The following is a 23,840-nucleotide window of genomic DNA, read 5'->3' as shown; positions in this document are numbered from 1 at the left end:
ACCTGAGGGACACGCTGTAAAAATGTGGCATTTGTTGGTAATCTCTCTCTCTGATCATTTTAATGCAAGTTGTTAGCCATTTGTGTATATAATTAGGATTTAATTAACTGTATTGCTTTTATTACCGCTGACCAGCCAGAGGCTTTCCTATAAATCGTACTGAGTTCCATTTCCTGTTGTAGAGTTAGCATCACACTTTTCCACATCTGACACACGCTGGTACCCTAAAGCAGTGACATCTCAAAAAACATCAATAAAAGACAAAGACAAAGCAAAATGTGGAGCTACTTAAAATAGTCCATTATACTATACTACGGTATAAGAGAAAGTGGAGGTCCACCGCGGCCACTATGTGGAAATACTTTGTCATGTCCTGTGTTATTCCTCGCAGTTGGAACTGGGCTTTGATGTACTGAAACCGCAGGCATGAGCTGTGTTGCCAAAAGTCGGCAACATAAAGCGATAGTTGGGATATTTTGACATGAAGTTGCCCCGTCAGCAGTGTACTACTGTACATCAACAGTGACTTACCCCCCCACTTGGTCCGGCAAGTACAGTTTTAGTCGGATTTCCGTGACCAGGAATGTAGTTCCGCTTAGTTGCTGGGTCATTTAATGAAAGAGTTTGGCTTCTCAAAACAATATGCGTTCAAAAGAGTAAAATATTTGCATCAAAAAAATCCCTCTGCGTTATATTTCCTTGCGAACTGTCGCCTCTCAATTCCTGTATGTGATGAAGACGCTTGCATCTTTGTGGAAGAAGATGCGAGCGTAATGTGTAAGCACATAACACTAGTTAAGTACATTTGCGACATGTTAAAATGAATATCAAAATATAAAATGAATATCATAATAAGTCATAAATGTCATTGTTGAATTGCTTGTAGTGTAAACAAACCACTACACGTTGCAGCTTAATACGTATATAGTAAGTGACAAAATACACTAATATAGCATTATGAAGTGAAAACATCCTACTCACGTGAAAGATTCCTTCGAAGGGATGCACATTTAGAAGATTTACTCCATTTACAACAGGCTTGCGCTAGGTGGCAGAAGTCAACGAAGGCAAACGTGTCGTCATTCCACCGGTACTGCAGTACCAGTAGAGTAGCGGTACTACATATTACTTGTTGAGGGTCACCAAATGTGGAGATGTAACTCAGAATAAGACAGAAGCCAAGGATAAGTGGTATAAACCGTTTACTAGCCAGTGAACAACAAGCAACGACTACTTAGCAACAGTTGCTAACAACAAACAAATGATCCTGAAACGGAAATGAAACTCGATGACGCAAGCAAATTAAGAAAAACTCAGCAAATACACAATCCAACAATTCCAAAACACTTGTGGACAAGTTGTGACTTGACATTCACCATGCTATGAAATAGCATAACATTATGGCTTTTTAAAAAATTATTATTTATGTTGTGACATTTTTTTGAGCCACTGATTCAGACAATTTCTTTAAATTCTGGTTATCTGAGCTATTTTTTAATGTTTAATGTTTAATGTTCAGATTCATCGGAGTTATGTCATAATTTCTTATATTTATTGTGCATCCCCATTAAAACTGAATGCGCTTGCACATTGTCCCAGTTAAATTAACACTAAACTAATAAACCAAACTTTATATGTTGGGGACAAATAATTGTTTTTACCGTTAGTATGATACTGTAGGGTGCAAAAGCCAGTATTTACACTTTTTCTTGTCACTTTACTTTTTTTTCCCCAGATAATTTTTATTTTTATAAAATGCTGCGGGCCAATAAAAAAACAACCTGCTGCCTGCAAATGGCCTCCGGAGGCTGCACTTTGGACACCGCTGCTTGAGATGTTCACTCAGTCCGAGTTTTGCTGGTCTTTTCAGGCATATTTATAAAAAAATATACATTGACTGAACTTCGGCCTTTTTGGTGTCACATTTATGATATTTTTCCAGAGTATTTCCCATCTACACACAACGGAGCACCACAAGCAACAACCCGTCTTCATAATCCAAATAAAGTACTATAAAGTGACAGCAGCGAGCGCCTCCTCCGCTTCGGAAACATCTCCTTTGTTGGAGTTCCCTTCAAACATGTGATCAAGGGGCGACAACAGCTGCACTTAGGCTGCTGACAGCTTGGAGAAAAGGAACAAATGAACATGAGAGATACTCTACAAGGACATGAGTGGGAGTGACACAAAAGAGTCTGCAATGTGTGTTTGTGTCAGTAGTCACACACAAATACAGAGTTATACAACAGTGCTGCCGTCATCATCCACGCTCACTGGACGCAACAAGTAGACATGCAGTTCAGGTAGAAGGTAAGGTAGACCCTGATTGGGGTTGTGTTCCCGTTGCGGGATTATGTAGGCGGCATCGTGACATTATAGCGTGGTGACACAATATACCTGTACAAGGCGTGAATGGAGGAGCAAGGCCACACAGTAAACAAAGGACAAGAATGGAGGACATCCAGCACTTGGTGTTCTTTCTTCCCGGCACATGGCAAGACAAAAAAATGGTCCAAGGTCAGTTTACACTGGATCGCTGATTGTAAAGCGTAAAATACTATAAGGTATTTTAATCAATCATCCATCAGGCACACCATCAACATCCATTATACCACATGATTGAATGAATGCCTCTATTCAGTTAATTGCAGAGTCTCAAAAAAGCAAATAGCCACTGGAGTCTCGAAGTTAATTTGGTCAAAAAACATTGCCATTAACAAATGTGGCTGTAGGCAACATCCTGAGGTAGTTGTTTTTTATGAACTCCACAAGATGGCAGGAGCTGTGTTTGAAGTATCATGGCTGGTCAGCATCCAGCAGCTCTATCTACCTCTGCATGCAATTTAAAATGTTGATTGCACTAATCAGCCGCTGGTGTGCAACTGGTGTGTTTGAACCATTGGAATTGCTCACATTGTCAGTTTTATTTCATCAGTTAGAATACAAAGTGAGCGGACACAAGACACTTCTCTGGGGAACTCTGCGCCAAATTGTGTATAATGTTCGATAGCCTGGATGGAAGTTGGATGTCGGTTAATTATATTGTACCACGTGTACACTTCTCGTATTTGTTTATAATGAATTCATCAGCAGTATTATTAGGGGTGCACTGATTACAATTTTTTGTGCGGTCACCGATCTTTCAAAAGCCTGACCCGTGGGTCAGGTAGTGGGTGAACAATGCAACGCTTGGTGAATCCATGTCAGAATTAAACAGCATCCTAATTCTGTTAAAACGTCGTCTCTCTCTCTTTCGGTGAGCTGAGTCCTTCAATGGCAGTAGTCCTACGCGAAGCAGCCATGTTTCCTTGTCTTGACAGCCAAATCCATTGTCATCCATCTTCTATGCCGCTGATCAAATCCATTGCCTTAACTTGAAAGCGGCATCATATCCATTTCTTCGTATGTTTTGTATGATGCAAGCTTGTCACTAACGGGTTCACTGCGAATGTGCACAACGAATCTACATTCCGGTACAGTAGGTGGCCGTATGAACCTAAACGTTGCTTGCCACCCATCATAAACAAGAAGAAGAGCGTCAGCGGATATGATGTGTACGCCCGTGGAGCTACGTACATTATGTAAGGTTTATGTAGGGTCACTTGTGAAATTGCTATGTATTACACACTGTTTCTGATGGATCTATCCTCTGGACTTCATAAGAACCACGGTACAGTGGCACCTTTGAGTCATCATAACGCTTGGATCCCTGCGTGGATTCTCCTGGATCCAAGTACGGCTCCGCTTTTATAGGTTACATTTCCTTTTTGTTTTCTTTCATCATAACAGGCTTTGCAATCTTGGTGGTATATTTATGGTGTTTATTGAATAATTCCAAATCCAACAATGTTTTACATTTGGTTTTAGTATCAAATGTCTTTGATGTTGCTCACTCAAGTGTGCGCAACGACAGCGACAGGGTTAGCAAAAGTGTTCAATAAAAAGCTTGTTAAATAAGTAGGCATTCAATAAATAACTCAAAATTAATCATGGATTCAACTTTATCGCACCAGTAAAGTTCTTCTATTGTTCAGGATAGCGTATATACTGTAAGCATAAGCCCTGTGACAGATATTAGGTGTTAGCAAAGTGCAGCTGAATTGCAAAGGGTGTGTGTGTGTGTGTGTGTGTGCGTGTGTGCGGTAATTGCACATTGTTGTGTGACATTCCAGCAGCTTGATTTAAGATGCTGTGGTTTTCCACCCAGCTCACCTCGACAAGCTTGCCTCCTCCAATGTGGCACATGTGTCAGCCATATGCCAACACAAACCACAATACTACCATGCTAAATGCGCTGGTGTGCGTCCCCCTATACAAACATACACCCGCACACATCAATGACCCTTCAAGTGTTCCCTGCCTTTCTGTCTTTCACCTGCTTTGTATTATTTTGCATCACACCTCAGTGATGTGTCGTTGCCCTACTCGACATCTTTTCAGTGTGCTGATAGTGATCTGCAACCTGACACACACACATCATTAAAATTTATGATTTTGACGTGACATATCCTATTGCTGTCCTTGTCATGGATGCAGCACTTGGCTACAAAAACTAGCATCTTGCTGCTTTGTACTGCATCTCCCCTTTCGCACTAGCAACTATGCTAACTCTCAAATAAGAACACTGCTTGGTTTTTCCACTTTGAAACTGCAAAAACCACATCACATTGAAGAGTTGGAACGCTAAGTGGGTCTCCTGTATTTAATAATAATAAAAAATAATAATAATCATAATAATACATTTTATTTAGAAGTGTTTTTCTAAAAACTCAAAGGCACTTTACAACAGAGCAAGCAATGCAATCAATACAATATACCATAAAACAGAAGAATAAAAGACATACAGTTAAAATGAGAATAACTAAGCAAAAATGGGATTAAACATTATATATATATATTTATATTACTTGGCACAAGGAGACTCATTTTGCCAAGAGGAGAATGAGGCTAGAAAATGGAGCACTGCAGCACAAAGGCCGCAAAAGCAGGTCAAAACAATACAAACTAACAAACAACAAAAATGGAGGAGAAGGAGGGTCTCCTGTATTCACTTGTCAGCATAAGAAGACAAATTTTATCCAAGGGGAGACTGAGGGCAGCAAGAAAGCGGAGCACTGCAGCAAAACAGAGACTACAACACCACATCCCATTGAACACTTGACATGACATGCTAATAACAACAATAACAATGAAAGAAAACGACGGTTTCCTATATTTACTTCTCGGCAAAAAGAGACAAATGCGGAGAGGAGACGGAGGGCAGTGACAAAGCAGAGCACTGTTGCAAAATTGAGAATGCAAAACGATGTCCGTTTAAGTAGTGGGAACAGGACATGCCAACAAACATTGGAAGAGAATGAGGGTCTACAAAGTTAAACAGCTGGAACAAGACCCTGATAATAACAACAAAGGAAGAGAAATGTATTTACTCTTCGGCATAAAAGGACAGACTGTATCCACAATGAGACTGAGGGCAGCAGCAAAACAGAGCACTGCAGCAACGTGCACACCGGAATGCAAAACTACTGCAACAGGGCAAGCTAATGTTAACATATTTTTGTTGTTTCTGGTCGTCCATCTTCAAATGTTACCATGATGAATCTGCTCCACCAATGAGCGACTAGCAGTGGTTTACATCACCCCTACGCGGTTTCAACTCGTTTGGAAGCCAGACTGACCAGGTGCTAGCACTAGTACCTGCTTTTAACAATGGAATCCAAGGTAAAAAAAAATGGAACAATTTAAGGAATGCAGCCATTGTGAAAAGAATGACATCTGCTTATGTTTACACTATTGAAAAGCACGAATCAGTAGGGAGACAAGATCTACAATTAAAACCATTTCAAATTCGTTGTACTGCACATTCAATAGATTTATCTCAAATGAAGTCAGACAACATGCTGGAAAATCAATACAGTTGTTTTGGTAGGCAATCTGAAGATTATGTGATTAGCGTTTATCATTGCTTCATGATCCAAACACAAGATCATAGACGTGTTTCTATATGAAACCCTATTGCGATGTACAGTACATGCTGCAGCATATAGCCTCCGGCTATCATTTGTTTTGCTTCTGAACAAGCATTCCCATTTACACCCACCACAAATGGAGTGCTACATGCGTATTGCCAAATTTAGAATACATTTTACTATGTGCGGCAAACTTGAAAATATGGAGCACGACGTTGGCTTAATGCTGTGCTCAAATAGTGGGGCGGGCCCCCTGGGGGGGACGCAGTGATCTGTCATTGGGGGTTGTGAGGGGTAGGGAGGACTTTCAATGTTAGTGCAGACCTGCTAGCATGTATAAGTTTGTCGTACGCAGCCTGCAATTTGACTCTTAAATATGCTTGTATGCTTCACTGCCCTCCCTTTGTTGCATTTCGCTGGTTTTAGTTTCAAGTTCAGTCTGTCCATACCTATAAATAAATACATATTATCAGTTTCTCAATAGTATTTCAAATCGAGGGTGCGCAAAAACATTTCTGTCCCCCAATGGGGGCATGACAGAAAATAATTGAGAACCACTGGTTTAATGTACGTAAGAAGGACACAGCAGCTAGCTCGAGGGCTAGCCTTTAGGGCTTCTGAGAGCAGACACAAGGATTATTTGTAAAAAAAAAATGATAGGAATATGAGATTAGGTCCAAAGATTATGTTTCCCCAACAAAAAAGCCCAAAGATCACCTGCCATACACTACACAACTGACATAATCTGGCAATGTTGCTTCCAATCGGAGGCTGGTCGGAACCGATAATCTGCCCACATGATCCTACAGGCGTAATCTTAATGCCACCGATTGGATTGGAGACCTTCCAAATGTGAATTGAAGGGGTATTCTTGCAAACGGCGACTCCGCAAATCTCACAATAGCCACGACGGCAGTCTGCATTAGCCCCCCGCCCGCACACACCAGAAATAGCGCTTCATTCTCACCTCCCCTCATGCAGCAAAATGTAAAAGTCACGCTGATTCATTTTCTAACTTCAGCTGGTGCATTTACATAAGATCCTGCGTCAATGGAATGATTTTCAGGTTTTTACGTCAATTTTTCTGTCATGATTTAGACTTGACTATCGCATTCTATTGCCTTAAGTAACAGTGCAGAGGTTCTGACATTAAAAAAAAAAAAAAAAAAAAAGCCAGAACTAGAAAATACAAAGAAGTAGACAACATAACTTCTTACAGGAATAGTGAGCTGAATGAAAGTATCTTCAGGGGGAAAAAGGGCTTGAACAGAGCCCAAGAAGTGTAATCTATTACTGCAATTTAGCAACGGGCCTTCAAGCCTGCTGCCACTGGCGACTGGACGGCCACTGTGGGAAAGAGGCCATTGGCCAGCAAACACTTTTCACTCTCTTTCCCTGTCTCACACGATTCTGTGTTTCATGCATTTGGGTGCAGACGTTTTCACAATCTTTTATTTTTTTACCATTACACCCAGAGAGACTCAAGGACCTTTTGCAAGCATATCTTATATTCAATTGGATGGATTTAACACAGAGTCCACAAAGTTGCAGCATGAGATCTGTAGAAATGCTGCATTTATCTGCCTTTACTTTTTAGACGGTACCAAAGTGAGATATTTTTCCCACACAGTAGCCTCTTTGACACTGAGATCCGACAAAATTGCCACATCAGAGACGTATTATATCAAATGTCCTGGCATTTATCCACCTTTGCCTTTTACACAGAACCAAAATATGGAAAGTTGTGCAAGTCACACAGAGATTCCACAAAACTACACCAGACGAACTGTCTAACTGTGATGGCAGACCAGGCATTTAGCTGCCTTTGCCTTTTACACAGAACCAGGCAAAGTGAGATACTGACAGAACTGTGTGCTCTTTCACACAGTAGTTCCTTTTACACAGAGATCTTGCAAACACTGCAGCGTCTGGGACTTAACGGATGATCTGGCATTTATCCGCCTTTGCCTTTTACAAAGAACCCAGCAAAGATTGGAAGCTGTGCAACTCACACAGAGATTCCACAAAACTAGACCAGATGAACTGTGATGGCAGACCAGGCATTTAGCTGCCTTTGCCTTTTACACAGAACCCAGCAAAGTGAGATACTGACGGAACTGTGTGCTCTTTCACACAGTAGTCCCTTTTACACAGAGATCTTGCAAACACTGTAGCGTCTGGGACTTAACAGAAGATCTGGCATTTATCCGCCTTTGACTTTTACACAGAACCCAGCGAAGCATGATATTTGCGTGTAAGCCAAGATCAAATAATTTGACGCACGCGTCCTCAGCAAGCTAAACACGCCAGCTCCAAAATTGCGTAATAGCATTTATGCCTACCCCCAAAGCTGGCAAATTGAGGGGTCAGCTTACCATTCTATGATGGTGCTTTTCACACAAAAGCGAGCCTTTCATACCGGCACCGTACCGCCTATGATACTACCTCAAACGGTGGAAAATTGCCGGGACAACTTTGCGCCTCCCATCCAGAATTCTACTAACATTATTGGCAACCTCAGGGTATGAACAGGCGTCATGTGTGATGACAAGATGATGTATCACGTGGGACCGCAGTGTACCTCAGTTCAGTGAGTGTTTGTTTTTTGCCTTTTTTAGTCACTTACTCCAAAAGAAGGATCATCAGTTCAGACAAGGGAGGTTAAAGGAGAAGAATACGCCCAGGATGTTAGAGGAAGAGATTCCAGTGTCACCATACACGTCCTCACTTATTGCTGTCAAAGCTAAGTTTACAGTGGTAAACATTACAAACAGACATTCATTTTTTCAGCCGATGAGTATGATGGAGACAATTTGATCCTGGAACCAATTACTTTGTTTCAAAATCCTTCCAGACTTAATCTTCTGGCTTACTTTGAACAATTATCTATCTATTGCTTGACCAGTGGGCCCATAGGTTGTCAGGGCAGAGAAAGCGCTGACTTGCCCACACACAACAGCTCATTGTGTGTGTGGGCTATGACCTAATAAAGCCTTCTATTGCATTACATACAAACCACATATACCAGCACACATCTCCAGGACTCCGGGATCTTGTGCTTCTGGTTACATTCCAGCACAACAATATTCTGAACTCATCCCTGACTTAAACATACCTTTTAAACAATCATTAAAATCTATCTAGAGTTGGACAAGACTTCAATAGATGCCACATGCAAGCTGCCAAAGATTTTCATTTTGATCGAAATGTGGTGCAAAGGAAACATCCCTATATCCTACAGGCAGCACAAAAAATAGACATGTTTCATTCATTCATGAACCTCCCAGTAAAAAAAAAGAATTATCCACACATGACATCTCTGCAGGGAACAGTAAAACATGCACAGTGTGAAAGGGGACTACATCACGACAGGTGTATCCTAGGTCGGCTAACATGGGACGCTGCTATGACCGGGTCAGAAAGCTTTAGTCAGTGCTCGCCTCCACCTCAGAGAACCCTAAAGAAACGTGGTTGGAATTCTGCTTAAAGGGGACCTATTATGCTTTTCTTGTTTTCTGACCTATAAATGTTGTTACAATGTTGTATTCTCGTGTTAAACGATGCCCATGCGTCTGATAATGAGGTTTTGCGCATTTGGAAGTGAGATCTGAAAGCAGTTTTGGACGGCTCTGCATGCTGTGTTTTATAGAGGTTTTTTTAACACCGAGTTCCCCTTACGTCAACGCAACCTGGACTTCCTTATATGCTAAACGCTGTTGGCTTGCCCTCCCCCTGCTCTGCTCTGTTCACCGTGTTAGCACGTATGCTTCCCAGGAAATGTTTGTTCGGGTGTGCCTAAGGAGGCAAGCATCAGGCAGAAGTGGTTGATTCCCGGCCAGCAAGAGAAAAATATGCTCATCTGTCAACGGCACATTACATGGGACTGTTTTGTGAACATGGGCCAATACGAACCTGGACCATCCACCAAACTGTTGATGAAGTCCGTAGCCTTTCCAACATTACTTGGTCATATTGAAGAGTCAGGAGAGCCAGCTCTAAGTAACAACTAATCAGTATCCTAAATGTGTTTATTTTGTGTAAAGTAATCGGACAAAAGGGAGCGCTTGGGAATGTGACCAATCACAGCGGAGTGGGCTCGGCGGGAGGCGTGCCTGGAGGAGGATTACACCGACTGTTTGGACGGAAGGCAGGAAACCCAAGGAAGCACTGCAGGAAGAGGTGCAGAGTCTGGAAGATGTAGAAAGCTTTCTGTGCGGGTTATCATGTGTAGCTACTCTATAGGAGTCCACAACTCAACACAAAGGGCCGAAAATTAGGATAATAGGTCCACTTTAAGACTTTAACAGAAAGCTCATTATATTTTGAGTGGAAAAAAAGAAAGAGAGGTAACTTACAACATAAACGGCTTGCCTTATTCCTCAGATAGAAAGTGGGTAACAAAACAGAAAGTCCTGTCCAATTATTTTAAAAGCAGCAGACTGCTCTCATATAGCACAATGTTTACACAGCAGCTGGCTGCAGTTATTACGAGCCTCTGAGGACTTGTCACCCGTCACGCTGCTGTTTTCGTGATTCTGTCACTCTCCAAGCTTTTATACCCTTTGTTTCAAGAAGACAATGTAAAAAGCCAAATCCCAGGCATGCCAGAGGAGCGATTTGAGCATAAATATACAAGAGACAAAGTAACATTGACAACTACCGCCGAATGTGTTCCTGGTGGCAACTATTTTACTTTTCAGACTTGCCAACAGAGACACAAAACTCTGATGTCGCTTCAAAGTTACAACTTCAGCAGGAGACTGTAGCGCAGGAATCATTAGAGAACTTACTACACCTGAGTGCTCTACTCACCGAAAAAGTGATTCTTTTCTGGAGCATAGTGTGTGTACTTTTCTGTTTCTGTTCATGCTCTCATTGCGGGAACTAAAAATACATTTATTTTGCACTTAATCATAACTAAAGTCAGCTAAGCAGGTTCAAAAAAATATATGTTTTTTTCCCCCCAATCTGCTATGATCCGATTTGTTTATAACACTGGAGCAGAAAAGGATGCTAATACCACCCTTGTTTCACGAAGGTAAGTTCCTCGTCGTGTTTGTTTACAAGTGAGCTCAGGGGGAAGTTACGTTAGGCCATTTCAAACATGTCACAGAAAAGGAGTGCTTGATTTGCTCACGCTAACCCACCTACAGCACGGCGCCTCACTGGAGCTTTTTTATTTATTTATTTTTTTAATTGGTTATCAGAGCTATTTATGGGTCTGCAAGCAAAGCGCACCAGCCCATACAACTATTCCAAATGTATTCTTTATTATGAAAATTATATCTTATTCTGCTACCGTTAATGCTGGATGAAACCTCCACCCAACCCCTGCATACATGTATGTCACACTATTGGAGAGGTCCAGATCATGGGTGGTGTGATATTTGTAGCGTGCAACATTTTGTGTAACCGTGGCGAAGTAACTGACAAAAAAAGGCTTCTAGGCACCAGCTATTCTGGCGCAACAGCCACATTGAAAAGCTACACTGAACGCAAGGGTGACCGACTGGCCGTTTATTGCTCTTGCCTCCCATTCCAAAAGGTTCAGTGTTCGCCGAGACGAGCTGGACGAAGTAGCTGGGGAGATGGAAGTCTGGGCTTCTCTGCTTAGGCTGCTGCCCCCGCAACCAGACCTCAGAAAAGCGGAAGCGTAAGTGCAACAATTACATACAGTCTTTAACCTTTTCTTCAGTTCATTCTGAAATAAACATACAGTACAATATTCTTCAGGCAATAAACCAAACGTATTTCGATTGATGAACTTTGCACACAATAAAGTAAAATTAGCAGGGTGATAATGCTGTCTTTGTCGCAAACCATAAAAAGAGGTGGGTGGAACGATCCCAATGTCGACATTACCAATACAGTGGGCAAATCGATCCCAGTGTCGAGGTTGTGATAACATAGTGACCTGAAAGAATATAGTGCCATACGGGGGGTAATTGCAAGGGCAGGCCCATTCAAAATTTGGACTGAAATTTTTTTCTAGTTTTTAATGATATCAGATTTATCGGTATGACATCACAATTCCTCACATCAAGCCAATAATTTTAGGTCGGCAAGGTACAAAGGAGGTATTGTTTGGGTTGTCTGTTTGTTTACAGCATGATTACAACGTAGAGAAAACTAGAGAATAATTATAAAACTGATTTTCAGGAACCTTTGTTGCAGGAGTGGCACATTTTGCAGCATATGTGGCTAAAAATAAAGATAGGAAGTAATAAATTTATTTTGCTAGCATTTACACTAAGGGAACGCCCACCTCAATTAAGGATGTAAATGCTAGATTCCAGTCTGCCTAAACATAACATGACATGATATGTCACCAGATCAAAACCACAAACTGCTGATTGCCATAATGCAAACTTTTTTGTAGGATGATTATTGTCAATGAGAGTTTACCAACCACTTTTACAAGCAAAATGTATTCCTAATGGACGTGATTTTGACCCACCCCAAGACTCAGTGGGGAAGCAAGGAGTGAAGCTTGAGGGATCCTAATAAGAGGCTACACTCTGTGACCAGACTTGTTTTTTGGTATTTTTTTCCTACCACTGGGAGCAGCAAGGGTCTAGCGGGGGTGTGGGCATTTAGTCCGGTTTGATGGGAATGCATAAATATTTTAAGTGGCCGAGTGTGAGCTCTCTCTGCTATATCATCTATGTGTAATTGTGCGTGCCGGAACCAGCCTTTCAGCACATTTTCTCTGCCCCCCGGAACCCCAACAGAGTGGCTAAGATTATATTATACAAGCTGCTTGCACACACACACACACACACACACACACACACACGCACACAGTGCATATGAGCACCCTGGAGGAAGCAACACAACACATGTGTAGCCCCCTACAAGGCCTGGGACCCCATTCAGTCACAACCACTAGCTTTTTTAGGGGAGCTCACAGCTGATTAACAAATGGTCTCGTGGCATAATCCGTACATTTTCGTTTTAATAACTCCAGCTTGCCCTCAAAACCTAGTCCGCCTTCAGCCTCAGCGTTATTTTGTATTTTAAACCAGTCCGCCGTCGTGCTCATCTACAGTCATACCTCATTACGCAAATTTAAGTCCAACGTCGTACACAGGATGACCACTCACAAACGCTTTAGCACAAACAACATTTGGACTGAATCATCTGCAGTGTGCAAGAATTTACTTCTGTTTACGTTTCCTAAAGTGCCAAAGGCACTGAATAACTTTTTTGGGTTATTCAGTAATGTCTGCAGACTCCCTATTGATGTGGATTCATGATGATTGGGCCAGTGAGGAGGCGACATGAGTCACCAGCAGAGAAGCAACAAAGAAAAAGACAATTACAGAACTTGGGCATGATGATGATTTTATTCAAAGCGATCCCCAGTATGTTTGTTTTTTTAATTTAGTCGGCCATCACAGGTAAGTGGCAAGTTAAGACACACTGAGATGTATTTATTTTATTTAAAGTCTCTGTATATACAGAAATAAAGTAATACACACACATACCGTATATATACACATACACACATATATATAATATGTATGTTTATTTAACAGTATGTATACATATGTGTGTGTGTGTGTGTGTGTGTGTGTATACTTAATAATATACTTGGTAATATATTTCACTTTCAGGTTCCACGCAGCCTCCACCTCCAAGAATCCTCCTACGCCGTAAGGTATGCAAATGATGGGGAATTTCTCTCCCTCCCACCATAGTAAATCATCCCCCCAGCAATATAGTAAGTTATAAGACAGCACCAACTGTTAAATCTTCAGCGTGTCCATTCAGATGGCTATCTTGGCTCTATTAACAGCACGTGCAGACAGATGTTTGTTTCGTAATCACTTTAATGCATCGTGGCTGCTATAGCCAAAAAAAAAAAAAAAAAAAAAAAGCGGGGAATTATTTTTTTGCTGACAGGAATGACCACGTTGTTGCCAAGTATCGGAGAGGAAGAGAATGTGGCCCCCCGAGGCACAGAATGTCATAACGTGGGAGTCCAGCTAATGGACCACCTCCTTCCTTGGCAAACAGGACCATCACACGTCGTCCATCTCACACTGACTGTCCTCATTCTTGTCTACTTTAATCTTTACAACTCTATTTACCTCCCCCCATCATTACCTTTGGTTTGCTTCTCCTGGCTTCTAAATTGAAGTCAAATGCCCCTGAAGTTGTACAATTCGTCAGCCAAAGTTGCACAAACCTCGTGTATCACACAAAAGGTTGATTTCCGTAAATCTTGCAAATCATGATCGGCTATTTATGCACTAACAAAGAAGACAACGGTCGAAAGGCCGAAAGATTGGGTGGAATTAACTGTCGATTAATCACATTTTGAATGAGTTGTGGCAAAATGAGTACCCCGCCTCTCGCCCAAAGTCAGCCGGGATAGGCTCCAGCATACCGCCACGACCCTAATGAGATTAAGCGGCATAGAAAATAGATGGATGGATGGAGGGACCAGGCAAAATGAAGTGCACTGCTTTGCTGCAATCAGCAAAGGCTGATTAACATTGAAACAGGAGTTCAGAACATTCAGAGAGTAACAAAACATTGATTGATTTTTAATTCTGTGTTAATTGTGTGGCCAAATCCCCATCCCAAAGTAAAATATGATGGATATACCAACGCAGGACTAATAAATAGGGGTGTAACGATTCATTCACTACATCAATGCATCGATTTATATTCCTCCGATCCAACAACATCGATCTTGTTTAGCAAGTTTCCATTTCTGACGGCATATATCGATCTAAAATTGTTTAAAAAGGTAATCAAATCGACTGAATCGATACTAGGAAACAAAGTATTGGATTTAAGCAAGGCAGGCTTTATATGAATGTGTGTTTTGTTGCATTTTTAATAATAAAGACTCGATAAAGACAAAGACATTCAGTCTGTGTGACGTCATCGTCTTCCGGGTATGTGGTGGTCACGGGAGTTGCGGTGGACCTGTGAAATACAGTTGATTCGCTTTTCTTCTTTCGGTCTATTCATTCACTATTCTGTATTTATTTGAAACTCCTTTTAAGTGCCATTCATGGAGACATTATGCAAAGTCGGGATGTTTTGGATGCCTCTTGACGATAGTTTCCTGATCCAGCAGCAGTGACGCTTAGTGACGTCATCATCCAGCGTGGCGTGTCCAGGTCAAAACATATGCTTACGTACGCGGAAGCAATAAATGGCGAGCACTTGCTTGTGCCGTAATTACTTAATTATAGCCGTAATTTTTGTTGACCGTTTATTCATTTTGTCACACATTTACACTCGTGTTTCTGATGTATTCTTCTTTTGCATTACAACATTTCCTTACTCTACTGCACGCCATCACTTCACATGCAAAGTATCTGTTTGCTCTCCCTGTTTGGTCTCATCATTATCAAAAGTTATTATCATAAACCCACCCCACCACAGTATCCTGTTCAGTGTCTGTTAAACATCAAGACAGGGGACCCATCCCGAGCCTCTCAGCGACAAAAGGTACACAGAGGCCACCTTACTTGCTAGTAGTAGCACCGTTCTTTGTTTCTTCTTCTTTTTTTTGCCCTGTCCAGCCATTGGGGCAGACAGTATTGTTAATCTAAACGCCCTTATATGCTCAACGGATTTTCTCTGCCAGGGAAAAGTGTGAGGCACTCTTCCCTTGTTATACAGAATTTATTTGACTTTGTTTGATGTTTTGTTGTTATGTAAATTTGGAGGGGCTGGACCGGAGCAGGAGGGGATAGAGAAAAAGAGAAAAGAAAAGAGAGGGGGGAGTGCTGGGGCAAGAGGGGGACGATACAGAGAGAGACAAGAACAACAGCAACAACAACAATTGCGAAAACTATAACAAAACAACAGAAACAAACAGGACTACATCGGCAAATGTCTGTGACGGCCATAAACACTATGATGGAGAGGACAAAGTAATAACAACCACAGTGATAATACTGCATTGAAACAGTCATACATATTAGTAGTAGTGAAATTATTAACCATGGTAGTAAACAGAACGACAATAACTGTAATGCACACAACTGTAGTAACTATAATCATATTGCCGACATCACCAATTTATTTCACAGTTACACTGGTTGAATTTTGGGCTAAAAAGTTACTGAATCGTTTGGGATCGTATCGATCTAAATTAACCAAAATACTTCTATATCTTAAATCGTATCGTCAACCACAAATTGTGATACGAATCATTAATAAAACAGATCGTTGCACCCCTACTAATAAAGCAGTGTTCGTCATCATGTTGGCTATAAGTCTGTACAGAATAAATACAGCAAAGTAGAGCAAACACAGGAAACGAGTGGTTGACTCGTATTGGAAGGCTACAGGCTATAATTCACTTAAATTAGTAAGAAGACCCGCATGTGTGTTTGTACAACTGGCTCGTATTCGAGAGTCGAGAGTCTACTGGCCCATGATGGAGACAGCATGGCTGGCAGGAGGCGAGACGATTCCTTTTGGCTCCTGTGTTTTAAGAGCAAGACATCATTTTCAGGCTTGCCTAAACACGCACTGCCGCTCTTATCGTCCCGTCAAGACACTCTCAAAGACCGAAGCGACTTTCACTGACTGACGACGTCTGTCAGGTTTGCGCTGCCAAAGCTTTGGATGACGCTTGCTTCTTCACGCGTCGCTCAAAGCAGAAACACTCTGCCCCTCAGAGAAATAAAAAGTCTCTCGACAGCCACTGTTTCCCCCTCCCCTCCATCTTTCATTCCTCGGCTCCTTGGTGAAACGCTGTGATAACACTGCTAAGTCCCCCGGTGTGGCGCGGGTACTGGAGCTATTTTGCGAAACAAAAAGGTGAGGATGTGAAAAAAACGCCTGCAGAGGACGGGCCCGTCAGAAAATAAACACGCCAGCATAAACAGATGTTTTTGCAGTTTTTGGTGATTAGTCATCCCGGGCGCAGCGAGGGAACATTTACAGTTAATTGCATATGAAATACTAACAATATCACAGGAGTCTACTGTAGTTGATAGTATTGGCTTGTAATTATATGCATTATTTATTAAACTTGAGTGTATGCTGTTGTGACACTAGCGCATTCGGACACGATCAGAACGTGTTGTTCTTCCACAAAAAGGCCTGGAAAATCCAGTTGTCACAAGTCAGACCATCCGATTGTCGAACGATTGATTGGTAGCTTACAACCAGTCCTCGTTACACCCTCTAAGACTCGCAAGGACACTTGAAATCATCACAAATGCTGGATTCCAAGTAGATCCACTGACTCAATTATTTAAGCAAAATGATCACATTATCACTTATCAAAGTTATCTTGACCACGGTATTGTTCCAATTTCGTTCGATCTTTGATTTTCCTTGTAATGTTTTGTTGTAGCAAAATAAATAACATCCCACCATAACACATATCTGACGTCTTATGTTTTTTGTGTAGTTGGCTAACAACTTCTGATTGTGTACCGTACCATCAGACACTAAACACAGTACAACTGTAAATGTGGGAAATAAGATAATAACATTTGGAAAACAGTGCGATAACATTTGGAATTCTAACATACTGAATACAATTTCAGCCCTACCGGTGCCGCTATTTGGCCGCAGATCTCTGCACATTTGTTCCAAGGTCTTTTTCCCTTCCAAGTTCAGCAAGACAAGCAGCATATCATGCACTGTCTTGACTAAAGAAATATTTCTGTGAAATAAAAAGTCAATGCAATGTGACCTAAAACCAGTCGGCCTGACTTTTATCTACTCTGACAGCACAGTGTCATTATTCGTCCGCAGATATATGACCATTTTGGGTCAAAATCAATCAAAGCTTTGAAAAAATGAGTCCGTCACTAGCATCCCGGAGCATGACGCATCTTTTGAGCCACACCTTGCAAGGGTAGGTGCAAGAAACAGATTGAAAACATTCAATAACAACAACGCTTATAGTACATTTCTTCCAAGGTTAGAGATCACGACCAGAGACTAATAAATAAATCATCATGGATCTGGCTGTTGCCATAGCGACAATCTCGACTGACAAGCAAGTATTGTGGCAGCAGCATATGATGCACTGTCTTGACTAAAGACACATATTTGCGTGAAATAAAAAGTCAACGCAATGAGCCTGCCCAAATTTTGGAAAATTTCATAAAATAAAATTGGATTTGCAAAGTTACTGTACTTTATCAATACTATCTGTGTAGCAGAAATTGTGCACATATTGCGTGCACACAGCACATCCATAATGACTTTCAGAGCAAATCATTTTACAGGATGCAATTCCAGTTAATATCAAAGTCACTGAATAAAACCATGATATTCCTGTCTGGTTTGTGTGTCCTATTTTTCCTCCCAACATCCAGAATTAACTCATCAATCAAGAAAAGATCAGACGTTATCCAAGATTCATTTTATCATCACTATACCTCAATAATGTAACAATTGCAACCACTGAATTTCCATTTCACCGACGACAAACAACGTCAAGCAAAATTCTCGCAAGATTGCACAGTAAAGACCAATGACGAATGAATAGAGCGTCAAGGACCTTGACTGTTGCTGTTGTCACAATCTCGACTGACAAGTCAGCCTGCCATCCAATCATCATACCTCGAGTCCAGCCAAGTTGAGCCTTGATTTACTGTCCAGTCGGGGGTCATCGAAACATTGACTCGAGCCGATTCGGGCCTGAACTACCCTTGTGACTCAGGCACACATCCTTTGAGGTTTACTAGTTGCAAACACAGGTTGATTGATTTGTTGTGTTCACTACGTTTTTCCTTGACTGGAGATCACTGCAGAGGTAATAATGTCAACATTTTCATTGAAAATGCATTGCACAGTTAAGGCATGGTGAGCCATTCTCACACACAAAACACACCCTGAAAACCTGCGCCCTTTTGGCAATGAATATTATTATTTCAAATGGCCTGGACGAACATGAACCGTCACTCCCTAACCATGACCACATGTGTGTGTGTGTGTGTGTTCGTGTGCATGTGCGGTGTACATGAGTCAGTATGGTGTATGTGTGTATCCTTTAATCTGTGCAGAAAGTTACCAACTGGGATCACTTGAAGCATTGGGTGCATGTGTAATAGAACTTAAAGCCATGCTGGCAATAAAAGTGACGAATGCAACAACTGTTGTGCAGTTATGAGTGTCATAAAAACATTACAGAGCTCAATGGGGGAAAGGTTCAAAGGTCGATTAAAAGGCTGCATGCACACGGGATAGATTGAATAAAAATGCATCCGCAACAACAGCACTGTATTGGATAGCAATGCAACACTTACTTGCCGATCACCTCGCAGAGCTCGTATACATCTTCAAACAGAATGTCGTCGTCCGCCATAGTCCTAGTCCGACAGGGGAGGGGGTGCAAAATCCCGAAATATAAATGCGCCCCCAATCGGGTTAGGCTCCAAAATCGGGACGAAAAAGGGCCACGACCAGGTGACCGTTGACAGCAATGACTGACAGACGCCGCTCACACCCAAAGGAGGCGGTGTCTTCGGTGGTTAGTTCCCGGTAAACGTCGGTGGAAAACTCCCCGGCTCCCCCCCAGGAATCCGCGTCGTCGCTGGGTAGGAAGCGGCGGAGGGGGAGCTCGGTAATCCCGGTGTGGGAGACCACTAGTTCGGCCCCGCCTTTCCCAGCTTTCCCGATGGCACACTCCGGTGTCAAAAAGAAAGCGACACTCCTGCCAGCTTTACAAACGGAGCAAGATTGCGTCCACTTTGATTTATGTCCACAGGGAGGTGAAATGTCCACAAGAGTGGAGTTTACAAGCGTGATCCAGGTAGGTATACGCTGGTCTTCACATCCCGAGAACCCACAGATTTACAACCTTTCGTGTTCGCCGAGATGTGCTGCTCCGCCGTTGCCTCTTCTCGCTCCTTCTGGGTCCTCTTCCCTCTCAGCGAACGATCCACAAGCGATCCGTCTCGTCCACGGCCGTGGGTTCGTGTTTTCTTCCCCACATCAATGTCGTCCGTCCGTCCGTGTGACCCAAAGCCTCCTCGTTCAGCTCCACCGAGCAACCCAGAAAGCCAAGCTCCGCCCCACACAGCGGTTATGAAACTGGCGCCCTGAGTCCTCCATGTTGGCTCTGGGACGATTCCCAGAGTTCTTTGAATCGGGTTAATACATTTAGAGCCAACATGGCGGAGTGGCAGCACAGTGGAAGCCTGCAGGGCTGCAGTTTCTTCAGGACAAGTGTGTAACTGGCGGCCCGCGGGCCAAATGCGGTTCATGAATGACACCATAGGTCAGTTCAAAGAGTTTTTTCCAGCAGATTCCTAAAATCAACAGTGTGCTCCTGTCATATAGACAGGATCTTTCACTAGCGCTTTTTGCAGTACCTCCCTAAAATCAGCAAAATAATAATCCTACATTTTTGCATCAGTCTTTGTTATTTCGTAGAACCTGTTGGAAACATGTCCTATGTTTTTTTTTTTAACAAGTGCTCTGACCATTTTTTGTGTAGTTATATGCACAAATACCGAAAATGGTCCTATCTCACAATATTAAAGAATCCTTTAAAAAATTCTGGGTTCTTAAAAACAGCAGATAGCTCCTGTCATATAGAGCAACATTTCCCAATGTTTATTGAGCCAAGGCACATGTGAAAATATTTGCAGTCCACAACAGAACAAAAATGTCACAAAAAGTATACACACAGTAAAAAAGAATGATTAGCTTACTCATTATTAGAATAATAGTGATTAATTATTATACTGTATTACGATTAAGTATTGATTATTAGATTAATAGTGATTAATTATTATACTGTATTACGATTAAGTATTGATTATTAGATTAATAGTGATGATTACCTCCTGCCATCCAGTGGAAGAACTTTTCATGGTTCTGCCTAGCACTATATGTCACTGCCATAGATAGACGAAAAAATGATCATTTTTGGACCAATTAAGTGGAACTGGACAATCTCTCGCAGCACATTTGGTTGGGAATCACTGACCTAGAAGATCTTTGCGGTATGTATGACAGGCTTCGCTGCACATCTTAAAATAAAACCAGTCAACTAACTGTGTAGCTGAGGGCCAAACCTTCAACTGATGACTTGATATGTCAAAGCCTTCGAACAATTAGCTGCTGAGTTGACAGTTGAAGAAGCAGCAGTACCGGTTATGGCTTTGGACCGCGTCGTATTTGGTTCTCTGTCAAGAGCGTGTCACGACAGAAAGAGTGTCTGGGAAAAAAATTTATTTGCAAACTCGATTTTCCCCCTTCTTTCGGGAGGGGGGGGGAACAGGACTCTTAACAGAGCTACCTTCATGTTTTATAAAGTCATACAGTACATTCAATACTATGCCAGATGATTGCCTAATTAAAACCCTGTGAATAATTGAACAGGTAGTAAACCCAAGATGATAAGCTTGTTTTTTATTTATGGGGATTTCAACAAAAAGGACTGTGGTGTAATTAAACAAGCCCCACAGCAGCTACAGTGGGTATTGTTGTTCCCCCTTGAAACATGGATGCCAGTGTAATGCAATGTTTTATTTAGGATGTTCGGAGCTGCTGTTGATTTAGTGTGGATGGGGTTGTTACGAGGTAGGTTCAAAATGCCAGTTTTATGCCGTTTTTATGCGGGGGGTTGCCTTACTAGTCCTCCTTCGAGGCGCCCCCGAGTAGAAGCCCATTTGGCTTTGGAATCAGAGAAATCAGGACATCAGAGAACATCTTATCTCAAACCAACACACCATTCTAGACTCAGCCGGTGGGCCAATCTGCTCTGTGTGTGCGTGTGTGTGTGTGTGTGTGTGTGTGTGCGTCCTCTCAGACATACCAACCAAACTTTACATACAGCACAAGGCTAGTCAAGTGAATTGTTCTCGGGGCCACGTTTTTAGAAAGCTAAGGACCGGGAGGCTGGAATTCTCCCTTCACAATAATGGTTACTTTATAAATAATGTCAATGTAAGGCTCTGATATAACTCCACATTTTTACTTCACTTGCAAAATGGCTAATACAGTATATTGGCCTTTTTTCCCCACAGAAAACAATTCATTTACCACAAGTCTGTAGCAATTCATGAATATGACAATACAGGTCAAATGTACAACATACATGTACTACTGTAAGAAGGCTCACAATTCTTGTTCATGTTCATGTCTTTATGCTCCTCCTAATGTTTTTTCCTCAAGCGTTTTTCCCAGTTTGTTCGGCGGTCCGTGAATGCGCCATAGTTATGTGCTATGGGACGCAAAACATAGTTTGGCTGTGGAAGCGCAAGCTTCAGTAGTCAATCTGGCCTCAAAACTTGCAACGAGGTGAACACAAGTTAATATATGACCGCATATCGTTCTTGGAATTGCAAACAGTGTGGATTACGTAGACGCGGCTTGGCGAAATGCCTGCTAGCCTCTGGAGCTAGCCTGACCAGGCTAAAGGCCATACAGTGAATCCAAATCCGTCTGTTCATGGGGCATCTTACATTATCATTCATCAGTGGCGGGTACCTACACATTGGATCATTTCAGTGCATTTATTGAGTGCGAGTGCGCCTCTTCTTCTGAGCTCTAAAGTTCATAGGCTGAACTCTTGAGCACATTTTAAAACATCGCACGCGTACGTCTAGCCTACTGTTTTTTTTTTCCCGCACAGCAGCACCAGGGAGCTACATCAGATAAGCGACTTGCTCTTTCCCGCCTCAACAAGCTAATCGGTGCAGATCAGAGAGAGGCGCATCTCGTCATTGTGTTGTTTAATGATATCTTCTGCCAGACGTTTTTTTTGTTTCGGAGTACGACGCTCTGCCCGCAGGGGAGTTTAAAGCGAAGGCTGCTCCATTTTTCATCAGGAGAGTAAACTGTGACACTCCCCCGAGAGGCTTTATGATAAGTATTGCGTGTGGAGTGCATCATCCTTTTTGTTGCAAGTCAGGAGACCTGGTGTTCTTCACCCTGCAGTCCTTCCACCTGATGCCGCAGTTCAGCCACATTCTCAATTCTTCGTGCTACTGAGCTCAAAGGAAAAATCGCGGTGCCTCTTTTTGTTTGTTTGTTCATTAGCATTCTTGATCACACAGAATGATGTCAGACGACGAGACTCAAATGACAAAACAAGAAAACTGATTTCCTTAACAAAAGGGACAACTTGTTGTCCCTTTTGGTAGCTAGCAGGCTATTTTCTGGTTGACAGAGCATCAGTTGGAACAAGACGCCAACGAGCACTGGTTGATAATGATAATGAAGGTCTGCTGCATTTTACTTATTCGGCACAGCAAAGGGAATTTCATCCAGGAGGAGACTGAGGTCAGTGAGAGAACCATATGTTGCAGCAAAGTGGAGACTGTGGAGTATAATACTGCAGCGTCCATGTCTAAGGCACAACTGCATGGTAAGTTAATGTTAGCATTTATCCTCAAATTTGATCCAACAGGAGACTAAGAGCAGCAAGAAAACATAGCAACGCAGCAACATAGAGTGGTGGCTGTGGAGCAATACGGCAGCATCCAGAGCTGAGGCAAAACGTAAGCTAATGTTAGCATTTGTTGTCAAATTTGATCCAACAGGAGACTTAGGGAAGCAGCAAAAGGGTTAGCTAACGTTAGTGTTCATTTTTGTCCTTTCGCATATCCTCAAATGTTACAATGACAAATCTGCTTGACCGATGAGCGAACCACCACACCTGAAAAGGCACCTGACCAGGTACTGGAACCTGGTGGTACCTTGTTTTGCAGGTAGAGAGACGTCAACACAGTTGTCCCTCGCCCCATTGCCGTTCAAATTTTGCAGCTTCACTCTATCACGTTTTTTTTCAAAAATATATTAATTAACAAATCCTGCTGGTTCGTGGCTGAATAATAATTCTATTCGTTAAAAAAGTACATATTTACGCACATTTGATGCATTTTTTTTGACTAAATTAAGCATTTTCAAGTATAAAAATGG

The 23,840-nt window shown here is 42.1% G+C and overlaps 1 protein-coding gene across 17 annotated transcripts in view; it reads right to left on the bottom strand.

Annotated features, from left to right (window-relative positions):
* Positions 1–20,024, bottom strand: part of caska (calcium/calmodulin-dependent serine protein kinase a) — a 106,162-nt gene extending 86,138 nt beyond the window's left edge. For 3 of the 17 annotated variants that reach the window (XM_054786146.1, XM_054786147.1, XM_054786157.1), the window contains exon 1: positions 19,214–20,023. In XM_054786146.1, the coding sequence (XP_054642121.1) occupies positions 19,214–19,272 (59 nt within the window). In that variant the 5' untranslated portion in view covers positions 19,273–20,023. Of the gene's footprint in view, positions 1–19,213 lie in introns of all 17 variants that reach the window. The other 14 variants (XM_054786151.1, XM_054786152.1, XM_054786153.1 and 11 more) reach the window with 6 other exon arrangements.
* Between the last annotated feature and the right edge of the window lie 3,816 nt (positions 20,025–23,840).

Source organism: Dunckerocampus dactyliophorus, chromosome 9 (genome assembly GCF_027744805.1).
Source record: "Dunckerocampus dactyliophorus isolate RoL2022-P2 chromosome 9, RoL_Ddac_1.1, whole genome shotgun sequence".
Lineage (NCBI taxonomy): Eukaryota > Metazoa > Chordata > Actinopteri > Syngnathiformes > Syngnathidae > Dunckerocampus > Dunckerocampus dactyliophorus.
This window is presented reverse-complemented; position numbering and strand designations above follow the sequence as displayed.